Source organism: Chlorocebus sabaeus, chromosome 8 (assembly GCF_047675955.1).
Source record: "Chlorocebus sabaeus isolate Y175 chromosome 8, mChlSab1.0.hap1, whole genome shotgun sequence".
Classification (NCBI taxonomy): Eukaryota; Metazoa; Chordata; class Mammalia; order Primates; family Cercopithecidae; genus Chlorocebus; species Chlorocebus sabaeus.
Genome location: NC_132911.1, coordinates 59,096,181 through 59,116,797, shown reverse-complemented (window position 1 = coordinate 59,116,797; position 20,617 = coordinate 59,096,181). Strand labels below are relative to the sequence as shown.

Sequence of the window (20,617 nt, the reverse complement as noted above, 5' to 3'; positions counted from 1 at the left end):
ACCAAGAATACACAATGAAGAAAGGATCACCCCTTCAATAAATGGTGTTGAGAAAACGGGATATCTACATGTAAAAGAATGAAACCGGACCCTTGTCTTATACCATATACAAAATATAACTTGAAATGTATTAGGCTTAAATGTAACATCTGAAACCATAGAACTTCAAGGAAAGTAACATAGGCAACCAAGTCATCTTTCAACATAAACCGGAATTTTTCAAGTTGACTGAAAAGAATACCTTGTCCTCATCATATGAGACCATAGAGTTTGTTAATCATGAAGACAACAGAAATAGTAAGTGCTCTCAAGTGGAAAGGTGAATTTGTAAAAACAAACAAGCAAACAAACATTACCAATCTAAATATCAACCGTGAGATAAAGCCAGAGGAATACTTTTGACAAAATTAGGGCAAATAGTCTGTATTTTACAGATAGTAATATGACTCTAGCAGGGACTCTGTCCTTGCAGAGGATCCCTGCTTTCCCTTTTCTTCCCTTTTCACCTAATAAAACCCTGTCTTACTCACCCTTCAAACCATCTGCGAGCCTAAATTTTCATGGCCGTGGGACTGACAAAAACCCCATCTGTAGCGGAACTAAGGAAAATTTCTGCAACAATATCATAGTACAATACAAGTTGAAATGGCTTAATTTAAAAGTTTAATTGAGATTTTTCTTTTTAACTCTGCATGACAGTTCTTTATTTGTATCAGTTTAACAGAGAACATGGCCATGTTTCTTCAATCACTCTACTCTATATAATACTATTGACCCAAATATTTACAAGGCAAACCGAAAGGCAATCTTTTAGTTATTTATTTACTTCAACTTTTATTTTAAGTTCCAGGGTACATGTTCAGGATGTTCAGGTTTGTTACATAGGTAAACATGTACCATAGTGGTTTGCTGCACAGATCAACACATCACCTAGGTATTAGGCCCAGCATCAATTATGTATTCTTCCTGAATGCTCTCCCTCCACCCCAAACCCCCAACAGGCCCCGGTGTGTGTTGTTCCCTCAATGTGTCCATGTGTTCTCATTATTCAGCTTCCAGTTATAAGTGAGAACATGCAGTGTTTGGTTTTCTGTTCCCATGTTAGTTTGCTGAGGATAATGGTCTCCAGATCCATTCATATCCCTGCAAAAGATACGATCTCATTTCGTTTTATCACTGCATAGTATTCCACAGTGTATATGTACCATATTTTCTTTATCCAGTCTATTGCTAATGGGCATATCTTTGCTCTTGTGAATAGTGCTGCATGAATATATGTGTGCATGTACCTTTATAATAGAATGATTTATATTCATTCCTTTGGGTATATACCCAGTAATGGGATTATTGGGTCAAATGGTATTTCTCCAAGGCCAATATTTTAAATACTAAAGATGCATTCAGGGACACTAGACCTGTTGGATGGTACACTTTAAAGGAATAGTAAGAAAGAAAGTTGGATTTTGGAAGACAGGTATGATCTGAAGATAGATGAAAAAGGAAACACATGCAGATTGCAGGAGCACTCCCTAGCACAGAAGGGAGGATGCACCACACTCAACAAAAGCCAAGTTCATGTTGGCTTCAGGATAAAATGGTTGGAAAGTAGCTCAAGATCCCTGAAGAGGAGGACGGAGTGCCTCAAATAAATGGTTATGCAACAGGTTCTGTGCCCTATGGGAAACCATGGAGTTTGAATTCCAGATCTGACAGCCCAGGGTGGGATAAACCAAACAGATTATTTAGTCTCTGTGTGCCTCAGTGTTCCATCTTTACTACAGACCTAAGTCTGTGTCTCGGGTTGTGTGTTAAATGATAAAATTCAAGCAAATATTTTACAACAGAGCATAATAATTTAAACGCCAATAAGTGACAGAGTCTGCTTCCCTTTATAAAGAACATGAAACCATTTTCAAACTCTGTTTGTGAATCTATGATTAGTAACGAGGTCCTTGCAGTTCCCATCAGCACCAAGGTTGAGGGAGCATGTGTTACACTGTAATTGAGAATCCTAGACCATTCTAGAAAGGGATCCTCAATCCCGAGTGCACTTTGTGATCACAGGCACAGACACCGTAAGTCAGAATCTCTGCACGCAGCTTGGTGTCGCCTCCGTTCGAGCTCAGTGAGCTCAGAGCATAGCAAGTGACTGGGGCACACACTCTGGTGCGAAGAAGCATGAGCTCTCATAGGAGGTGACACCACATGCTTTGTGTTGCTTATTGAATGAAGGAATGATTACATGGATACATGAGGCCACACCTAAGGAGTGTGGACTAGCTGATGGCTAAGAAACGTCCTTTGCTGACACCTCCCCATGGGACCTTTGTGTCTGAGCTGTCAGGGTGTCATGAAGTGATCAAGGGTATCCTACTGACACAGCATTTCCAGATATCATAGCCTGCAAAAGCTAGGGCTACCTCTGCAGAACTCACACCCACTGGCAGTGACAGTGCATTTCTTCACTGATGACAATCCCTTTTAAAGATCCAGACAACAGGGGAGTGGTCAGCGTGGGGCTCCTCCAGAGGGAGAAACGCTGCACGAGCAACACAGTCCCCATCTCCTGGGTTTTGTCCTGCTCTGAGTGTGTGGACTGTGGCAGGAGAGTCTTGAGGGGAACTCTAATATTTAGTCAAGGACAACTCTGGAAGAAGTGAGTGACTTATTGTCTGACACAGTATGGAACGTTTCCTGTCTCTTTTTGCACTGCCAGTCTTGAAAAGAATTTAGAGCAAAAGCTATTTTAAGCACTATGGTTAAATTGATAGAGCAACTCCTTTCATCAAATTAACTGGGAAACGTTACATGCCTTTGTGCTTAGGCGCTCTGCAGCTCGGCTCTTCCTTGAACTTTCTAACATTGTGAAGCTTTGTTTTTCATACTTGCTCCAGGTTCAGGAAAGCACCTTTGGCAAGGACAAAAGTAACACAGCCTGACTTACATGCTTTGCCTTCACCTGTCTCCCCTTCCAAGTGTAGTATACACACACACACACACACACGATGGTAAATTGGAAATCCCCCAGGCTGCACAATTTTCAAACCTCAGGAAACACAATGTAAGTGTGCACACGCTGTCAACAGCAACATTTGCAAAAGGGGTAAATGATGTGACAGTGTCAGTCTCACCAACATGTTGCAGTGAAATTCCTAATTCAAAGGTTGCCAGATGTCAGCCTGAGGACCAGTACCTGCCAGATTGCATGAGAGTCACCCAGGGTGCTTCTTGTACATCAACAAACAAACCAACAAAAAGCTTCAGACTCCACCTCCAGAGAGTCTTGCACATCAAGTCTACAGGAGGAGTGGGGGTCTGCATCTTAAATCACTTTTCCAGGTCATTCTTATGCATAAGCACATTTGGAAATAATATCTTGATGGGAGTCATGTGGGAAAGAAAACCTAGTCATTTTTGCAGACTCATTTGTAAATGTATTCAGAAGTCGATAACGTGTTTCAGAAGGAATTTTAAAATCTTTTCATATGCAGGTCCTGATCACCTGCATTTAGAGACTACAAAGAGCAACTAAAAGTTAATCTCCATTTAGTAAAACAAAACAAAAATGCCAGGCGATTAGAAACTAGAACTCTCAGTTTTAACGGGTGTCTTTGGGCAAAGAATTTTATTTCTTATCATTTCATTTCTTTTGCACTGGAAATGAAAATAAGAGGTTGGGGAATAAAAGTAAAGAGAAAGTGTCTTAAATATAAGTAACCTGAACCACAAAACTCAAGTGCTAATTGAGAGTCTGAATTAAACAAAGAGACAATAAGCAGACTGTACATGACAATAGAATTCTGACCCCCAAACTCTGCAGCAACCAACCCAGGAAGCCAAAATACAACTTCAGTAGCAACGGCCCCCAGCAGTCAAGATGAGATCAATATGATCAGATTCCATGTTTTCTGCTCCCACTTGAACCTAAAGATCAACTAGCAAAAGCCAAATATGCACTCCTAACTGGTTACATAGGATGCCCCAGCTAGTTAGCCACCTCCAGCTTCCCCAGGCCAACAGCTTCATCAGGGCACACCTGGAGCCTTTCCTCTTCTCCACCTTTCCACCCGTCTGCCTGCCTGTGAGTCTCTGCCAAAACACAGGCGATGGTAGCTGACTCGCTTGCTACAGCAAGGTCAGAAAAGATAGCATTTGCTTTTCTCATTTGGATAGCTTTTGTTTATTTCCACATAATCTTCAAAGTAATAAAACACAACAAGCAAAAGCCCATTACCCTCTTGTTTAAGGACTTCCATCCTAAAACAATGCTTATGCCAGCATACACACTCAAGGCTGGAATTAAAGGAAGCAGATGGGAGGAGATGGGAGGGGTCCGTGATTGAGGTCTGTAAAAGAGGGATGGCATGCAGAAAAAACTGCAGGATGGAGGAAAAAGGAAGTAAGACCCAAGCAGGCTGAGCAAAGTGTTTGAATTAGTTGGAATCCTTTAATTAATCGCAGGAAAGAGTAATGCTGAATTTTTTTTTTTTTTTTTTTTTTTTTTTTTGAGACAGATTCTCACTCTGTCACCTGGGCTGGATTACAGTGGTGAGATCTTGGCTCCCTGCAGCCTCTGCCTCCCAGGTTCAAGCCATTCTCCCATCTCAGCCTCCTGAGTAACTGGGATTACAGGCGCATGCCACCACGCCCAGCTAATTTTTTTGCGTTTTTTGTAGAAACAGGGTTTCGCCATGTTGGCCAGGCTGGTCTCGAACTCCCAATCTCAAATGATCCACCCAACTCGGCCTCCCAAAGTGCTGGGATTACAGGTGTGAGCCACTGCACCCAACGTGAAAATCTCGAGTAACTGTAGGAAGGCACTTGACAGGACTAGCTTGCGGGTGGGGGGCCAGTGTGGCAGGGTGGGAGGGACCCAGACAGCTCACTTGGCCCAAGGGCAGACACCTCAACAACAAACACTGTGGTTGTGGGGAAGAGGAGACCCTTTGTTGTGTGCGGCAAAAATACCATTTTTTGGTCTCTTGGCCATTGAAGATTTAAAGTTTTAAAGTATTAGCTTTGCTTGGGTCACAAGCCTTGCCCTCAGCCAAAAGGACAGAGCGAGAAAAATACAGTCCTTTGCATTAGGAAGAGCTGGTTTTTAAAAAAGAGAGTGGGCTGTTCTTAGGAGCAGGAATGGGCGCTGGGCAGGCAAAACGTAGTAAACACTAATAAAGGGCCCGTGGAATTCAATTTGACACATCATCCTCCAGCTATATCAGTGAAATAAAAAAGCAGAGTTGAGGAGTGGATTTTTAAGTGTTAGGGAATCTGTTGAAATGATTGTGTGATGCTTAAATTTGACCTCTCTCCAACAATCGCCAATTTTATTGTTAAAATTAAAGGAGCCAGTAATCATTAATTCCAACAGGAGAATAATAGCAGTAAAATAAGTTAGAGAGGTACACAAGTAATGACAATGGGGAGATTGATAGCAACACAACTTAGAGAGCCAGAAAGCTTACACAAACGGACACTTTATAAGCCCACCTGAGTCTTCCTTTCTCTCTAGGGTAATCAGTGTAATATTCCTAATAGGTGCTTAATTTCTGGGAGTCAGAATGCATTTTCATGGGGTCTGCGTGAGCTAGTTGCCCCTGATGAAACGCCACATTGAGCTTTGCCAGCCAAATGCCCAGGGTCAGAGTCCTCAGAGGACAGTGGTAAGCACTCTCGGTGTGCTCCAGTCACCACTGCTGGGATTGTCACTTCACCACACATTTCTAACTTCCTAAGTCTTTCTGAGAAGCCTGTCCCTTTCTATTAGCTGACAGTGACACGGGGCTAAACAAGAGACTTCACAGATCTTTTTTCTAAGAGTGTCTCCCTGGGTGAACACAGAATCACAAAAACTGCTGGGGGAAAAAAAAGCAAGCAAGATGAATTTCCCAAAATACTTCAATTTTCTCAGCTTTCCTATTAATCTTCATTACTCCTAAATTTTAATTTCCAGTAGCAAAACATAACTTTTTTGGGGCTGTACTGACCCAGGCATTGTGCTCCAGAAAACAAAGATGAATAAGATAAAAAGTCCTGCTCTTGAGAGAGAAATAGACTAACATAACGGGAACAGTTTGGAGCTGTTAATTCCTGACTTCTTTCATTTGCTCCTCCTCCGTCCCCTCCTTTCAGGCAGGAGATCAGGCTAGGTCACTCTCTTTCCTGATAATTTTGGTAAAGAGGAAGGCTGAGGTTCCCTGAACATCTGTCCCTTATGTGCGTTGGTAGTTAAGATACTCCCCTTTCATTTTCAATCATTTATTCATTGAACCATTCATTTGTTTAAATGTTTAATGTTTGTGGATATGTAGTAGGCATATATATCTATGGGATACTTGAGATGCGTTGATACAGGCATGCAGTGCGTTATAATCACATCACAGAAAATGGGGTATCCATCCCCTCAAGCATTTATCCTTCATGTTACGAACAATTCAATTCTACTCTTTTAGTTATTTTTAAATATACAATTAAATTATTGTTGACTATAGTCACCCTGTTGTGCTACCAAGTACTAGGTCTTTTTATTCTATTTTTTAACCCATCATCTATTCATTCTTAATTTTTTATACAGGTGATGAACTGAGTGATTCAAAACCATCAAGTGGCACAAAAGATTTATTTCTATTCTTGCCTTTCATTCTCCCTATTCCCATCCCTCCTCTACCACAGAAAACCTATTTAAAATTTTTTTCTTGTATGTCTTTCTATAGTTTGTTTTTCTGTTTGTGAGATATAACATTAAGACAGATATTTACGTAAAACATATATGATGATAAACCAAATGTGGTCTATCCATACAATGGAATGGTATTCAGCCTTAGAAAGGAAGGAAATTCTCAACCATGCTACAACATGGATGAACCTTGAAGACATTATGCTTAATGAAAAAAGTCAGACACAAAAGAAAAAATATTGCATGATTCCATTTATATGAAATGTCCAGAATTAGGCAAATTAATGAAACAGAAAGTAGATCAGAGGTTACCAGGGGCTACAGGAAACAGAGGCGTGGGTAGACATCGTTTAATAGCCACAAAGCATTTGTTTGGGATGATGATAAGTTCTGGAGATGGGTGGTGGTGATGGTTACACAACACTGTGAATGGACTTAATGCCACTAGATTGTACACCTAAAAATGGCTACAATACTAACTTCTATGTTATATATATTTCACCACAAAAACAGCTATGAAAGCGTGGAGAATAATTATAAAACCAACACTCATGTAGCCATCAAAAAAAAGGTTAAATACGGAACACTGTCAATTGACTGGAAGGCCCCCCATGGGCCACAGCCTTCTCTCGAAGGCACCACCATCTTCCTGACCTTTTTGGTAATAACTGTTGGGCCTTTAAAAATAGTTTCATATATAATATATATGTAAGAAAACACTACCTGTGAAAATTTTGCCTGCTTTTTACTTTCATATAAATGTAAATACATTCATGTATTTGTGTTACTGGCTTATTTTATTCAACATTATAAAATTATGATTTATTATGAAATCCATCCATGTTATTGATATATCTGTATTTCATTCAATTTTATGACTGTTTTATGGCCCAACCCATACCCAGTTTTTATGATGTTACATATATATCTGAAAAGAATGTGCATTGGCATTTGCCAGATGCAGAGTTTTACACATCTCTATTATGGCCTTTGTTAATCATGTCATTTAAATCTTCTATATCTTTAACACTTTTTTTCTCCCTTATTTTCCCAGTTACCAAGAGAAGTACATATTTAAAATCTCCTTATACTATTATGTATGTAAAACAGGCTGCATATATTTTTATTTGTGTGTATGCTTATTTTTGCATTATGTCATTTGAGCCTATATTACTAGTAACATCAATTTAAAATTATACAATATCTTCCTGAAGGATTAAACCTTTTCACCACACTTAAACTTGTTTGGAAATTTTATCCTGTTTTTATTCTTTTGGTGGTTGCCCTAGAAATTCAAACAAGCATACTAAATTGAATACCTCCATCCTCCTTTTAGATCATCCAGGAGCTTTAGAATACAGTGCTTCACTTACCCCCACCCAACTCACAGACTTATGTGTTATTTGTTGTTTCCTGTTTCAACTTTATCTCATGTTATTTTTAACAATACTTCAATGCAGCCAATGTTATTTTAGATGTGTCTACATATTTTCTACTTCCCATGATCATCATTCCTTCTTGCATCTCAGTCTTTACATCCAGAGTCACTTTCTTTCTGTCCGAAGTACGTGCTTTAGAATGTCCTTTAGTGAGGAACTAATAGCAAACTCTCTTAGAATTTTTGCGTGTATGTTTGAAAATATCTTCATTTAGTCCAGGCGCAGTGGCTCATGCCTGTAATCCCAGCACTTTGGGAGGCTAAGGCAAGGCAGATCACCTGAGGTAGGGAGTTCGAGACCAGCCTGACCAACATGGAGAAACCCTGTCTCTAATAAAAATACAAAATTAGCTGGGAGTGGTGGCACATGCCTGTAATCCCAGCTACTCGGGAGGCTGAGGCAGGAGAATCGCTTGAATCCTGGAGGTGGAGGCTGTGGTGAGCCAAGATCGCGCCATTGCACTGTAGCCTGGCCACAAGAGCAAAACTCCGTCTGAAAAAAAAAATGAAATGAACCCTATAAAGATGATACAATTTGAAGTGCTTTGGAAGACTTCACACACTGCCACGAAATCTTTCCCCATCTATATATATCAGCACCTGACAGTGGCGTGCCATTGCACTCCAGCCTAAGCAACAAGAGCGAAACTCCATCTAAAAAAAAAAAAAAAAAGAAAATTTCTTCATTTTGGTCTCATTCTGGAAATATATTTTCCTTGGCTAGAAAATTTTAGGTTATTTTTATAATTTTTCAGCATCCTGAAGATATTACTCCATTCCCTGGTTTTCTTTGTTGATCTTGTACATTCTGCTTCTTTGAAGGTAACTAGCTTTTCTCTCAGGCTATTTGTTAAATATTCTGTTTGTTTTTGATACTCAACAGTTTTATTACATTTGCTCTGGATGTGGATATTTTTAATTGAATCCAGTTTGAAATTTATTGATCTCCTGGAAATTGAGGAATCTGTGAAATGATATATTTCAACACTTCTGGAAACTTCCCCATCATACATATCATTTATTTATCTTTCTCTGCTACATTCTAGAAAATTCCTTCTAGTTTATATTCTAGTGAACAAATTTTCTTTTCAACTGAACCTAATTTGCATTAAACACATAAACTCAGATTTAAATTTTACGCATTCTATTTTTTAATTTCCATAAGTCCTGTTTGGTTGTTTTTCTTTTCAATATGCTAGATTAATTTCATAGTGTTTTACAGCAGAAGATATTTTTAAACCTGTTGAAGTAGTGCTATAGATGTTTTTATAATCTATATTGACATTTCCAATATCCAAAGGCTGTGTCAGATATATGCTATTTCTGCTGATACTCATTGATTTTTTTTGTTTTTATTTAAGGCTTAGCTTTGTTTTTACTCTGTACTGTTCTTTTTCCTTGGAAATTATTTGTGGGAACTCTTTAACGCTTAAAGACCTCAAAGGCACATTCCCTACTCGACCTTCCTCCACACAACTTCCGCCTAATCTCAACCCTCCTCTCTGTCAGGCTCCAGACACATCTTTTCCAGCTGTTATCAATTAAAATACAGCTTTTGTACCTCCCGGTGGGCCACACAACCTTGGGAAGTGGACTTCTGCTGGCACTTTCTGAGATTTGCCACTGCTTGGCCCTCGAGCTTTTGTCTGTGTCAGTGGCTTTTGCAGGCCACACACTGTATACCCGGGAGTTTGCAGGTGTTCACTAAGTACTGCTTTCACTGAAATTGGAGACCATAGGTTTTCCATTCTCTTTCTTAATTTGAATAAAAACAGAAGGGGAAGGTTCTTTTGTCTGCCATCATCATGTTCATACTAGAAACAACATCCAGTCTTCTGTAAAAATCAAAACACTTTAAAAAAACCAATAACTTACACTAGTTACACTGATATAGGAGGAAAAACAGAGAGGGCTTTGGAGAAACAACAGGGAAAAGAGAAGAGATTTTTATCTACCAGAAAAAAAGAGGTCTGTGAGCCCCAGAGCAGCGGGATCCCCATGAGATCTGTTGTGTTCGAGTAAGGAAAGACCTGGAGGAGATGCACCCTTCGTCTAAGGGGAGGGCTGCAGAGCAGCCTAGAAAGGACTGTCCTGAGACACTTGGGTTCTCAGCCATGCCAAAAAGTCTAGTACTGCGTGAGTGGTCCAGAGAGAAAACAGACTGTGGCAGGGAAAATGACAGACTTGGAGGAAAAGCATTTTTCTCTCCAAACAGAGTATAAGCTTCTAAGATTCTGCTGCCCCTTAGAAAGGAGAACGTGCCTCAATTATGCTTGAAAATGAGGTGCACACCTGTAATCCCAGCTACTTGAGAGGCTGTGGCAGGAGAATCGCTTGAATCTGAGAGGCGGAGGTTGCAATTGAGCCGAGATCACGCCACTGCACTCCAGCCTGTGCAACAACAGCGAAACCGAAAGTCGGTCTCAGGAAGGAAGGGAGGGAAGGGGGGGGGGAGGGGGGGGAGGGAGGGAGGGAGGAAGGAAGGAAGGAAGGAAGGAATAAATAACAGGAAATTTTTACCAATCTGTGTGACAGAGATTAGGAGCTGAACATTAAGCTGACATACAGAAAACAGAAGAAGTAATATTTGTCACATTTCTGAATTTGTGAACTGAGATACATGATCACTACGCAAAATGCTAATTACAGTAAGAGGAGAAGGACAGGGTAATATGGAAACACAGAGGACAGGGGGAGCCTTAGTTTTGACTGATTCAAAACTGATGCATGGTCTCAGAAAATGAATAGGAATTTTCCAGGCAAGAAGGGAAGGCCCTTCCAAGCAAAGAAACCAACATGGGCAAAGTCCTAGGGAATGGTGTGTTTGCAAAGTTTCAATCAACTGATGTGTATAAGCTTGCAAATATTAATGTTGACCCTATAATCAAGTAATTGACATATTTATAAGCTTAGTAATCAGTTTAATTGGTACTCTTTAGTCATCCTCATAGAGGCCTGGAAACAGAGGCCCAAGGAAGTTGATGCTACATTCTTAGGACTTCACACTCTTTGTGGTAGAGAATCAAGGTTAATTTCAGAACCCAGGGGTCTTTTTCTAGTATACTCTATCCCACTGCCTGAAAGAATGAAAAGGAACCTCCATGTAAAAACCATTAGCTTACCTGGATGTGGAGGACGGCCTACTTTGCAGTGTTTCTTCGCTTCTAAATGTAACTTAAAATATAACTGTCCAAAAGTATTATCAGCCCTGATGACTGCAGGATAAACCTAACTCTGGTGGGCTTTCTGGAGAGCCTCTCTCCGTATTAAAGAACAATTAGCTTAGCTGTCCAAGACATTGTTGTACCTACAGCCACAAAGAAGCTACGTCATCCTTTGCTATAACAAACACATAACTTAAATCTGTTTGCGAAGTTTATATGAAAACACATTAGCACCTGAAGGCCATCCATACCATCATTGCACCATTACGATAACTTGCTGGTTAAAATAGAGGATGCATCCATCAGATAAAAGTGTTCTTCGCTCCACCTTGCCTTTAACCCAGATATAAGCAAACCCGTGAAGACACAGGGGTTGTGCTAGACAATTGTGGTGCTCCATGAAATGGGCCACATTTTGTTTTCTGGTCTTTGTGTTTGCACTTGTCTGCCATTCACCAGCATTTTTAAAGGATATGCATGTCAGGTTTATGGATGAGGGTTTTACATCATTCACTCCACAAGAAAAAACAAACGACATGACCAAAATGCCTCTTTTCACCCAACCTTTAAGAATCTATTTGCTGCCTTTGTGCTGTGCACTCTGTCAATAATTTTTTGCTTTCCCTGAAAACCTAGAAATAAATATAGCTTCACTGTTAGTTTTCCAGTTTTCAAGGAATAGCTATTATATAAGGGGTTTGGACTGAGACAGTCCCAGAATCTGGACAATGTCTAAGAAATGAGCACTGTAAGGATAAAATAAACAAGAATCCACATAAAATGGATCCAATTGGTATTACATCACCTACCCCCTCAAGAGAAGAATTGTAAATGTGCTGTTGGATAGAATTGGGAAATAGACAACTCCAATCTGAACTGTGGCAGGGTGGGGAGAAAGGGGCAGGATTATGCTTGGAATGAAACTGTATTGTTGCAGCAAAGTTTGTAAAAATAGAGGCACTGAGTATAATTATTTGTGAATACTTATTCTGCACAAATATAACTGAATTGGGAATCGTTTAATATTTCAATCTCTAATAAGGTGTATTGTATGGTAAGGCAAGAATGATTCATGTATTTAATAGACAGAGAGCATTGACTATAAGTAGGCAGTATGCCAAGAACTGAATATACAAAGCTGAGCACAAGATCTCTCTCCCTCCATAGGGCCTGCGAGTTAGCAGAGGGCACTTGGTATGCCAAGAACTGAACATACAAAGCTGAGCACAAGCTCTCTCTCCCTCCATAGGGCCTACGAGTTTGCAGCGCGCCTCTGCTCTGTTTGCAGCATGCACATTATTCACTTGGGTCCCTGCTAGAACACTGGCCCCTCAGAGGGCAGGGAAAATGACTATGCTGTTTGCCAGTTTATTCCCAGTGTCTGACTCTGGGTCTGGCACACAGGAGATGCTTTACAAGCTTCTGCTTAGTAAATGAGTGTGTTTGTTCAGTTCCGCTTTGTGCAGGGCACCATGAAATAAATGTCATCAAGGGCAAGAGGTGATTCTCCAAGCTTCTGTGCAGCCTGGACTGGTCCCCCTTATCCTTGGGGGATACATTCCAAAACCCCTGCTGGATGTCTGAAACCATGGATAGTATTGTACCCTATTTATATCATCCACAAATTTATTTTTCTCTCTTTACAATTTGACAGATATTTGTTCTTACTATGGGTCTTAGCAACCTTAGCATACAACTTATTTTCTTTCCTTATTAAGACAAGAACTTTCACCCCTTCACTTAAAGGAAGCACTTTTCAGCTTCTCTTTGGCATATCCAAATTGCTAGAGTACTACTCTTGCACTTTGGGGTCCTTATTAGGTAAAATAAGGGTGACAAACACAAGCGCTGCAATACTAGGACTAAGTGATTCATGGATACTCAGGACAAAGAGAATATTCACATCCTGGATGGGACAGAGCAGGATGGCATGAGATTTCATCACACTGATTAGAATGGCATGCAACTGAAAATGAATGAATTGTTTATTTCCGACATTTTCCATTTAATATTTTCAGACTGTGGTTGACTTCTGGTAATTGAAACCTCAGGAAGCAAAACCACCAATAAGGGGGAACTATTGTACTTATTTGTCTTACCTCTAATATGGTCTACTGGTCACTTTAGACCAAAAAAAGGCTGTTTTTAACTTCACTGAAGCTGTCTTCTTGATGTATTTTCATCCTCAGATGTAAAAATTTACCGTTTCTAAGGAAGGGATTAGTTCTTGGTCATGGGTTAGTAAAAGGGAAACCATTATAACAACAGCATCTACTTATTGAACATTATTTACTAATAATGATCTGCCAGGCCAGAGTTAAATACTACACACACATGCACACACACACACACATGCACACACACACACAGACACACGCACACATATAAACACACTTATACACACACCCTGCTTTTCCTAATTGTGAGATGTGCCCACTACTGGATATTGATAAGATAATTTTAGTTAGCATATAGTCTAACTTAAAATTTTTGTTAGACATAGATTTATTTTAATGTGTTTTAGGAAAAAATGTAATTACATATTAAGTCAGTGATTTCATGGATATTAGGAATATGGTTTAGGATGAGGCCAAGCTCTCTTCACTTGTAAATAAACTGATTTATACCCAGTTCAAGGAAGAAAATATCAAGCATATACTAGTACAGGTACTACTGCAGATGACAAAAATCATGAAGGTGGTATGCAAGATTTGCCTCCTTGGCCCCTCTGCCTGATTTTGCAGGATACTAAAAACACGCAGGGAAGGCAGGAGGGCCAAGGTCACAGTGTGGACGCACATGGGCTCTGGAGTCAGACTTGTAGGGTCACATCCTGGTTCTCCTGCTCATTCCACTCTCTAAGCTTGGGCAGGTCACTTGGCTTTTCCATGTGTTGGTTTCCTCATCTGCAAAATGTGGGTAATGATAGTATCTACCTCACAGGGGCAAAATAGAGATTCAAAGACAGGTGTCTTTGATATTGAAAGCCACATCCTGACCTCTCCTGGGCTGGCAAATGAGTTTTAGCTCATGTACCAAATTAACAGATTGGAAGAAGGCGTCTGTGGCACCGAGTTGACAAGTATTTGAGGTTTCATGAGAAAAAGTGACCGACTGATGTGAGACGTCTGCCCCGCACTCTGCTGCTGTCTGCCTGCAGGCCTCTGTCGCCAGCTCAAAGACCAAACTGCAAATGGACCCACAGGACGTGCACTGGGGACACACAGTAACCCAATTGGTTGGGTTCTTTCTACATTTTCTTATTGATATGAGATACCATTGTCTAACAATAAAATTTCCACTTTAAAATTAACATAGGTTGCATAGAATTGTTTTTCATACATCAAATGTTATTAGGTACCTCTTCAGTTATTTTCTACAAAGGCTACTTATTTAAACATTTCAGTAACCTTAGCAGTAAGTCAGATTTTCTGAAAGAAAAAGGAAAAGAAAGAAGGAAGAGGAGAGAAGGGAAGAGGAGGGAGGAAGGGAAAGAAAAGGAGAAGGAAGAGGAGGAGGAGGAGGAGGTGAGCAGCAGCAGTATGGGCACCCCAGATACCAGGGGAGGATCTTGGTCAGCTGTTGGCCGAGATTCTCAGTGCATCCTCCCAACTTCAGAAGTTCTCAGAAACAATGAGTGGGTCCAGCACAAACTGACCCTCCCCAGGTGTTTGCTCCAGCCCAAGCAAAAGACAAATGCACTGTCACAATCAGATCAATAGCCTTTTGAAGCATAGTGGAGCGACAGACCCACGTGGGCCCTTTCAGGAGATGATGGACCCAGTCTCTCCTCCTGTAGTGGGGCTACTTTCTGCAAGCAATTCCCGCTGGGTCTCGCCATCATCTTGGTACTCATCTAGCCATCTGCCATGGAAAAAAGAAGATAATTAATATGAGAGAGCATTGAAAGGAGGCTCATTAGTTAGAAAGGAAAAAATATATATATGGAAAGAATTTAAAGAGGCCTTTAGAGAGATCAGAATTTTAAAAAAAGGATTTAAGATTTTAAGCCACACCAGATTATTTAGCAGTCCAGCTTCGGCAAGCCTTTTTCCTTCACTCAAGTTGCAAAGTCATATTGGTTCACTGCAAAATTTTGGCTTTTAGAAAAGTCCTCTGGTAACATCACAAACATTCTAACATAGTCAAAATTTCTCACTTGGAGTTTCCTTAGTGGTAGCTGTTATTTCTCTCCTACCATGTGACTGACAGGTATACACAGTGGTTAAACCCTCAGACTCTAGGACAGCACTCTTCAAGAGAAGTAGAACACAAACCGCATATGGAAAGAAGTAAAAAGAAGGTAAATTTAATATTTTGAATTTTCATACATTCAAAAGATGATTATTTCAACATGTAATCAGTATAAAAATTATATCACGTTCTTTTTTTATTCTACATTCTTGAAATCTGGAATATATCTTATACCTACATTGGAAGAGCCACAGTTCAGTAGACATGTGGCTTGTGGCTCCCATGTGAGACAGTACAGTTATGGAGTCAAATATATTTGGATCTGAATCCTGACTCCAATTACTAATATATTCGGGCAAGGAAATTGTCTTTGAAATATAAAGATCACAGAGTCTACCTGTAGGCTTGCTGTGGGGATCAAATGAGTATCTGTGTGCAGTTCTGGCTTTACCATGAAGCCTATTCCTTGGAAAGCATCCAGTAAATGCTGGTGATGGGTATTCTTCTGATTTTTCTCTACGGCAATACAACAGATGGGTGTGGAAATCTTAGAGGCTCCCACAACACTAAATATAACCCCTCTATATCTTGGTTATTTTGAAACTCCACAAATAAAGTTATAAATAACTTCCTTCTCAGAGACCTTTTCTTTTCCCATAATTAGGAGGGGACTTGCATTTAAGTAGCTGATAATCTATACTGGGGAAGACAGTAAAACTTATGTCATCTAAACACTCCAAACACTCCAGAAAGTAGAACTTTCTGACAAAACAGTTTTATAGCAAACTTGATATCTTGTGCAGGGAATTCTTCAGTAGAAGATAATTCACAAAATCATAGTTATATCATAAAAACAACAGATTGACAGATACTAAATTAAAACTTTCCAGAGGGCCAAGGAACCAAGAGCCCCTCCCTGCTCTCTGACTAACGGGTCTGAGGTGTGCACACCATTAATCTCATTAGTTCATAGTTTTCTCATCTGTCAAACCATAAGACTAAATGCTATCTATGGTTTCTTCCACTTCTGATGGAATAGCAAGAAAACGTTTTTATTACTTATTTAGCCCTGGGTCCTCAGAGAGAAAAGGCAAGGAAAACAGTTTATATTGCTGTAGTTAAGTTAATGATAACAGTGCAATGATATGCCTGTGTGCATATCATTCCATATGATAGTATAATACAATAAAACATCTTAAATATTTTCATCTGCATCATTTTGTTTCTATAAATCCAATTTCTAAGGTTTGCAATTATTCTAAAATGTAGAAATAAGTCACCTCCATCTTGATTTCTACTCCTTTGCATTGCCAGTATAATTAATCTTGGCTTGGAAGAGAATGTGACCATTATCACCTGCCCTGGATGCCTTTTGACTTTGCTAAATGTGGCACATTTAGAAAAATAATAATCTTATATTTACTACTTACATGATTTCATTGGTACCATCACATTTACAGTAATAAACTATACTGTAAAATATTAAACACAGCTTCATATTATACCAAATATGTAGATGTGATATAAAACCAAATGTTGTATATATACTGGCCAATATGGTAGTCAGTAACCATCTGTGTCTATTCAGCACTTGAATTGTAGCTAGTACAACCAAGCAACTGAATTTTTATTTGATTCGATTTTAATTAATTTACATTTAATTAGCCATATGTGACTGGTGGCTACCATATTGGACTGTGCAGATACAATATTTAAAGAGTAAAACTTAGTCAATTATTGAGAATTCTAAATACTAGACACATGATCTAGAAACAAAAGTGTGTTTTCTCCCTTCATTTGCATGTGTAGTATCATGTCTAAAAATTTCTTTAAAATTGCTTCTATGACAATAACATTTACCATCATGGAGCCTCTAATAATTGCAGGACACTTTTGTAGGTACTTTATATACATTGTCTGAAATCCTCAAACAGCCCTGCAAAATAGGTGTCATGACTGCCATTTTACATAAGAATAAACTGAGGCTCCCAGAGCTAGTAAGTAATGCAGTTGTAATCCAAATCTGGTGCTAAAAAACTTCAATCTTTGCCCCTTCTATTCCCTATTCACTAAGATTTCTTGCAAAAAATAAAAATACAAGGTCTCTTCCTAGAACTTGAATTTCATAAAATGGCAATAGCTACTACTACATGCACTTTAAATGAATGTGCATTGAGAAAAGAAACAAACACATGATCAGAGAAGTGCTACACATTTTGTTCATACAAAATGCAACTCCTTATTAAGTTTCAAAGGAATGACTATTCCCTAGAATTAAAACTATAGTAAGGTAAAATCCAGTCAGTCAACCAATGTGCTTCTCTGCATGTCTGAAGAGTGTCCCTCACTTTAGGGAATAGTGATGCCGAGCCACCTGCTAAACTCGGAGCATACTCAGCTCTCCAGCTTCATGTAGCATTACATCCCTCCTCCCCTAATTGAGCATCAGGTGGAAGTTCTTTGAAGACAGGGACTCCACTTTTCTTATCTCTAAATCTCTAGAATTTGGTATAGTGCCTGACACCTAGCAGGCAGGCAATATTTTCGCGTAAATAAATGGATGGATAAATTAATATGTACAATGCATGAGTTCTCTAGATTCAAGGAACATGCACTCACATAGATATAGCACCTTGACACCAGGTCTTCACAGTATATATAAGCCTCTCCCACGGCCCTCATATCGTTAACATTTCCCATGTTCCCATGTGGGGACCATAGGTCCTTGCCAACAGAACCTGGATTGCCTTATTGCTGGATCTCCATTATCTACCCCACTTCTCGATATGGTGGGTGCTCAATTACTACTTGCATAATGACTGATCAAATGGATCAACATATTCTGTAGATTGATTAATAATGGAGGGAACTTAACTACACAATTTCTTTGTTTAGTGCATTTTGTTTTAAGGTATATTTGATATTCTACTTATTATAACTCTATAACGTAGGTAGAGAATATCTAATTATTCTCATAAAACTTTGAAAACTGAGAATCAGAAGTTTGAGTGATTCACCTATGACTACACGGGTAAGGAATTACAGTTACCCTTGCCACTTAAGTCTCCTATTATATTACAGCTACGCCACATTAGTACAAGGCATTAGAGTTCACAGTTCACATATGTAACATAATTTGAGTTTACATGATTCAAATGAACTAGGGGAAACAGGTATTACTGCCATCTTCCGTATGAGGACATGGAACATCAGAGAAGTGAAGAGTGGTACCCAAGTTCACGGTACTAGCAGGGAGCTTAGCACGTTTTTTAGAAACAGAAAGAAGAACTTGTTTTCCAAGTCCTAATCCAATTTCTTTCCATTTCAGCATACTTTTTTCAGAAGAGAAAAATGTTAGAGATTACAAAAGAAGAGAGAATTACTAATGCTGATAAAGGACAGCTTCTTGAGGAGAGAAGACCTTCAGCTCTGGTTTTCAGGGAGGGAATGATATTGTCCAACAGCTAGGATGAGGCATGCTGGAGGACACAGGTGGAATAAATTGGACAAAGAGAGCATAATTTTGCATAATAATCCATTAACAGCATACCTGTTGCATGGAAACAGCACCTCTTCACTGCTGTCTTCATCTTCAGACTTAACAACAATACTCCCAAAAAACCATCCATTACCTGTGTCAGTTGACAAAGGAGATTTATTTAACTCTTTAGCATAAAAATACCAGCATTATGATTTTATTCATAGGTCCGCCAAATGTTCCTTTTTAAGTACACATGTCAGGATATGAAAATATGCACATGCAAATTATGCCAGTAGAGAAATGAAAATGTGAGTGAGCAACCTAATTACTCAGAGTACTAGAAGCAGAGGAAAAGAGAAGATAGGGACCCAAACTCTCTATAAAATTTTTAAAAATTATTTAAAAGCACATGAGCCAAGAATAAAGAGAGAAGTAAATTCATAGAAATGCATTTCAGTTATGTTAAGCCATAGAAGGTTTATAAGTTTAAATAGTAATGGAAAGTCACAATCAATCATCATTCTTAATAGTGAAAATTTACAAGTTATCATTGATTACTGTACTTGTCAATACAATTAAAGAAAGAAAAAATGAAAGTAAGGAAAGAAGGGAGAGAGAGAACGAGGGAAGAAGGGAGAAAGGAGAGGAGAGAAAGAAGAAAGGAAAAGGAAAACTGATAAGTATAGAAAAAAGAAACAGAACTGTCATTATTCACAGAAGATATGACTTAACTTAAAACTCAAAGAAATCACAGAATATAGAATTAAGAGTGATGAGAAAAATTGTTAGAAATATAATTAATATGTAAAAATCCAGCGTATTTCTATTAACCAGAGAGGAAATGTTAAAAAGCATAATTTAATGAAAGTCACAATGTTGAATTGCTATAAAAATTTAAGAATTTGGGAGTAAATTTAAAACCAGATGTAGTATAATTTATAGAAAAACCATCTAAATGTAGGAAATGACAGCAAAAAAAGCCATAAATAAACGGAGAACTATCCCATATTGGTAAGTAGGAAGATATCATAAAGATGTCAGTTCCTCATAAACTAATTTAAAACCTCAGTGTAAGTAAACCAAATTCACCATAGTGTTTTACATGAAAATCCAGAAGCTGGTAATAAAATTCATGTGGATGATAAAGGCCTAAGAATATCACAAGCACTTCTGATCTTCAGTAAGGGAGGGGAATCATCCTACCAGTTATCAACGTTTATTGTAAATCTATACCAATCAAGGCAATGTGGAATTGGGGCTGGCATAGATAAACTGACTATGGGACAGAAAAAGAATTCAGAATTAACCTTTCCCATTCACACAAACTTGATACAGGCAGCTCTGCTCTGCACATTAGTGTGCAACCATAATAAGAACTGCAAGCTGAAACTATGCAAGCCTTCTTAATAATCAACAGGGAAAACTTATGACTGTTTGATGATCTTTAAACATTTTTTCAAAACATCAAAAAATCTTTACTGTGAACCTAAAATTGCTACAAAAATGTAAAGTAGCAATACTAATATTTAGTGCACTATAATTTAAAACATTGGAAACACTGAAAATTAAAATGTTTTATTTTTTCTAAGAAAAAATTTAGGAATTGTTTGGTGCTTGCCTTCTTTTTCTCATCATATAATTTATAATACAGAGGAAGCATCTTT

The 20,617-nt window shown here is 38.8% G+C and overlaps 1 protein-coding gene across 1 annotated transcript in view; it reads right to left on the bottom strand.

Annotated features, from left to right (window-relative positions):
* Positions 1 to 13,468: 13,468 nt before the first annotated feature.
* RP1 (RP1 axonemal microtubule associated) overlaps positions 13,469 to 20,617 on the bottom strand; it is a 325,891-nt gene continuing 318,742 nt past the window's right edge. Inside the window, exons 29-30 of the mRNA XM_038000500.2 lie at positions 19,023 to 19,104; positions 13,469 to 15,142 (exon numbers count right to left, since the gene is read on the bottom strand). Of these exons, the coding sequence (XP_037856428.2) occupies positions 15,043 to 15,142; positions 19,023 to 19,104 (182 nt within the window). The 3' untranslated portion in view covers positions 13,469 to 15,042. The remainder of the gene's footprint in view (positions 15,143 to 19,022; positions 19,105 to 20,617) is intronic.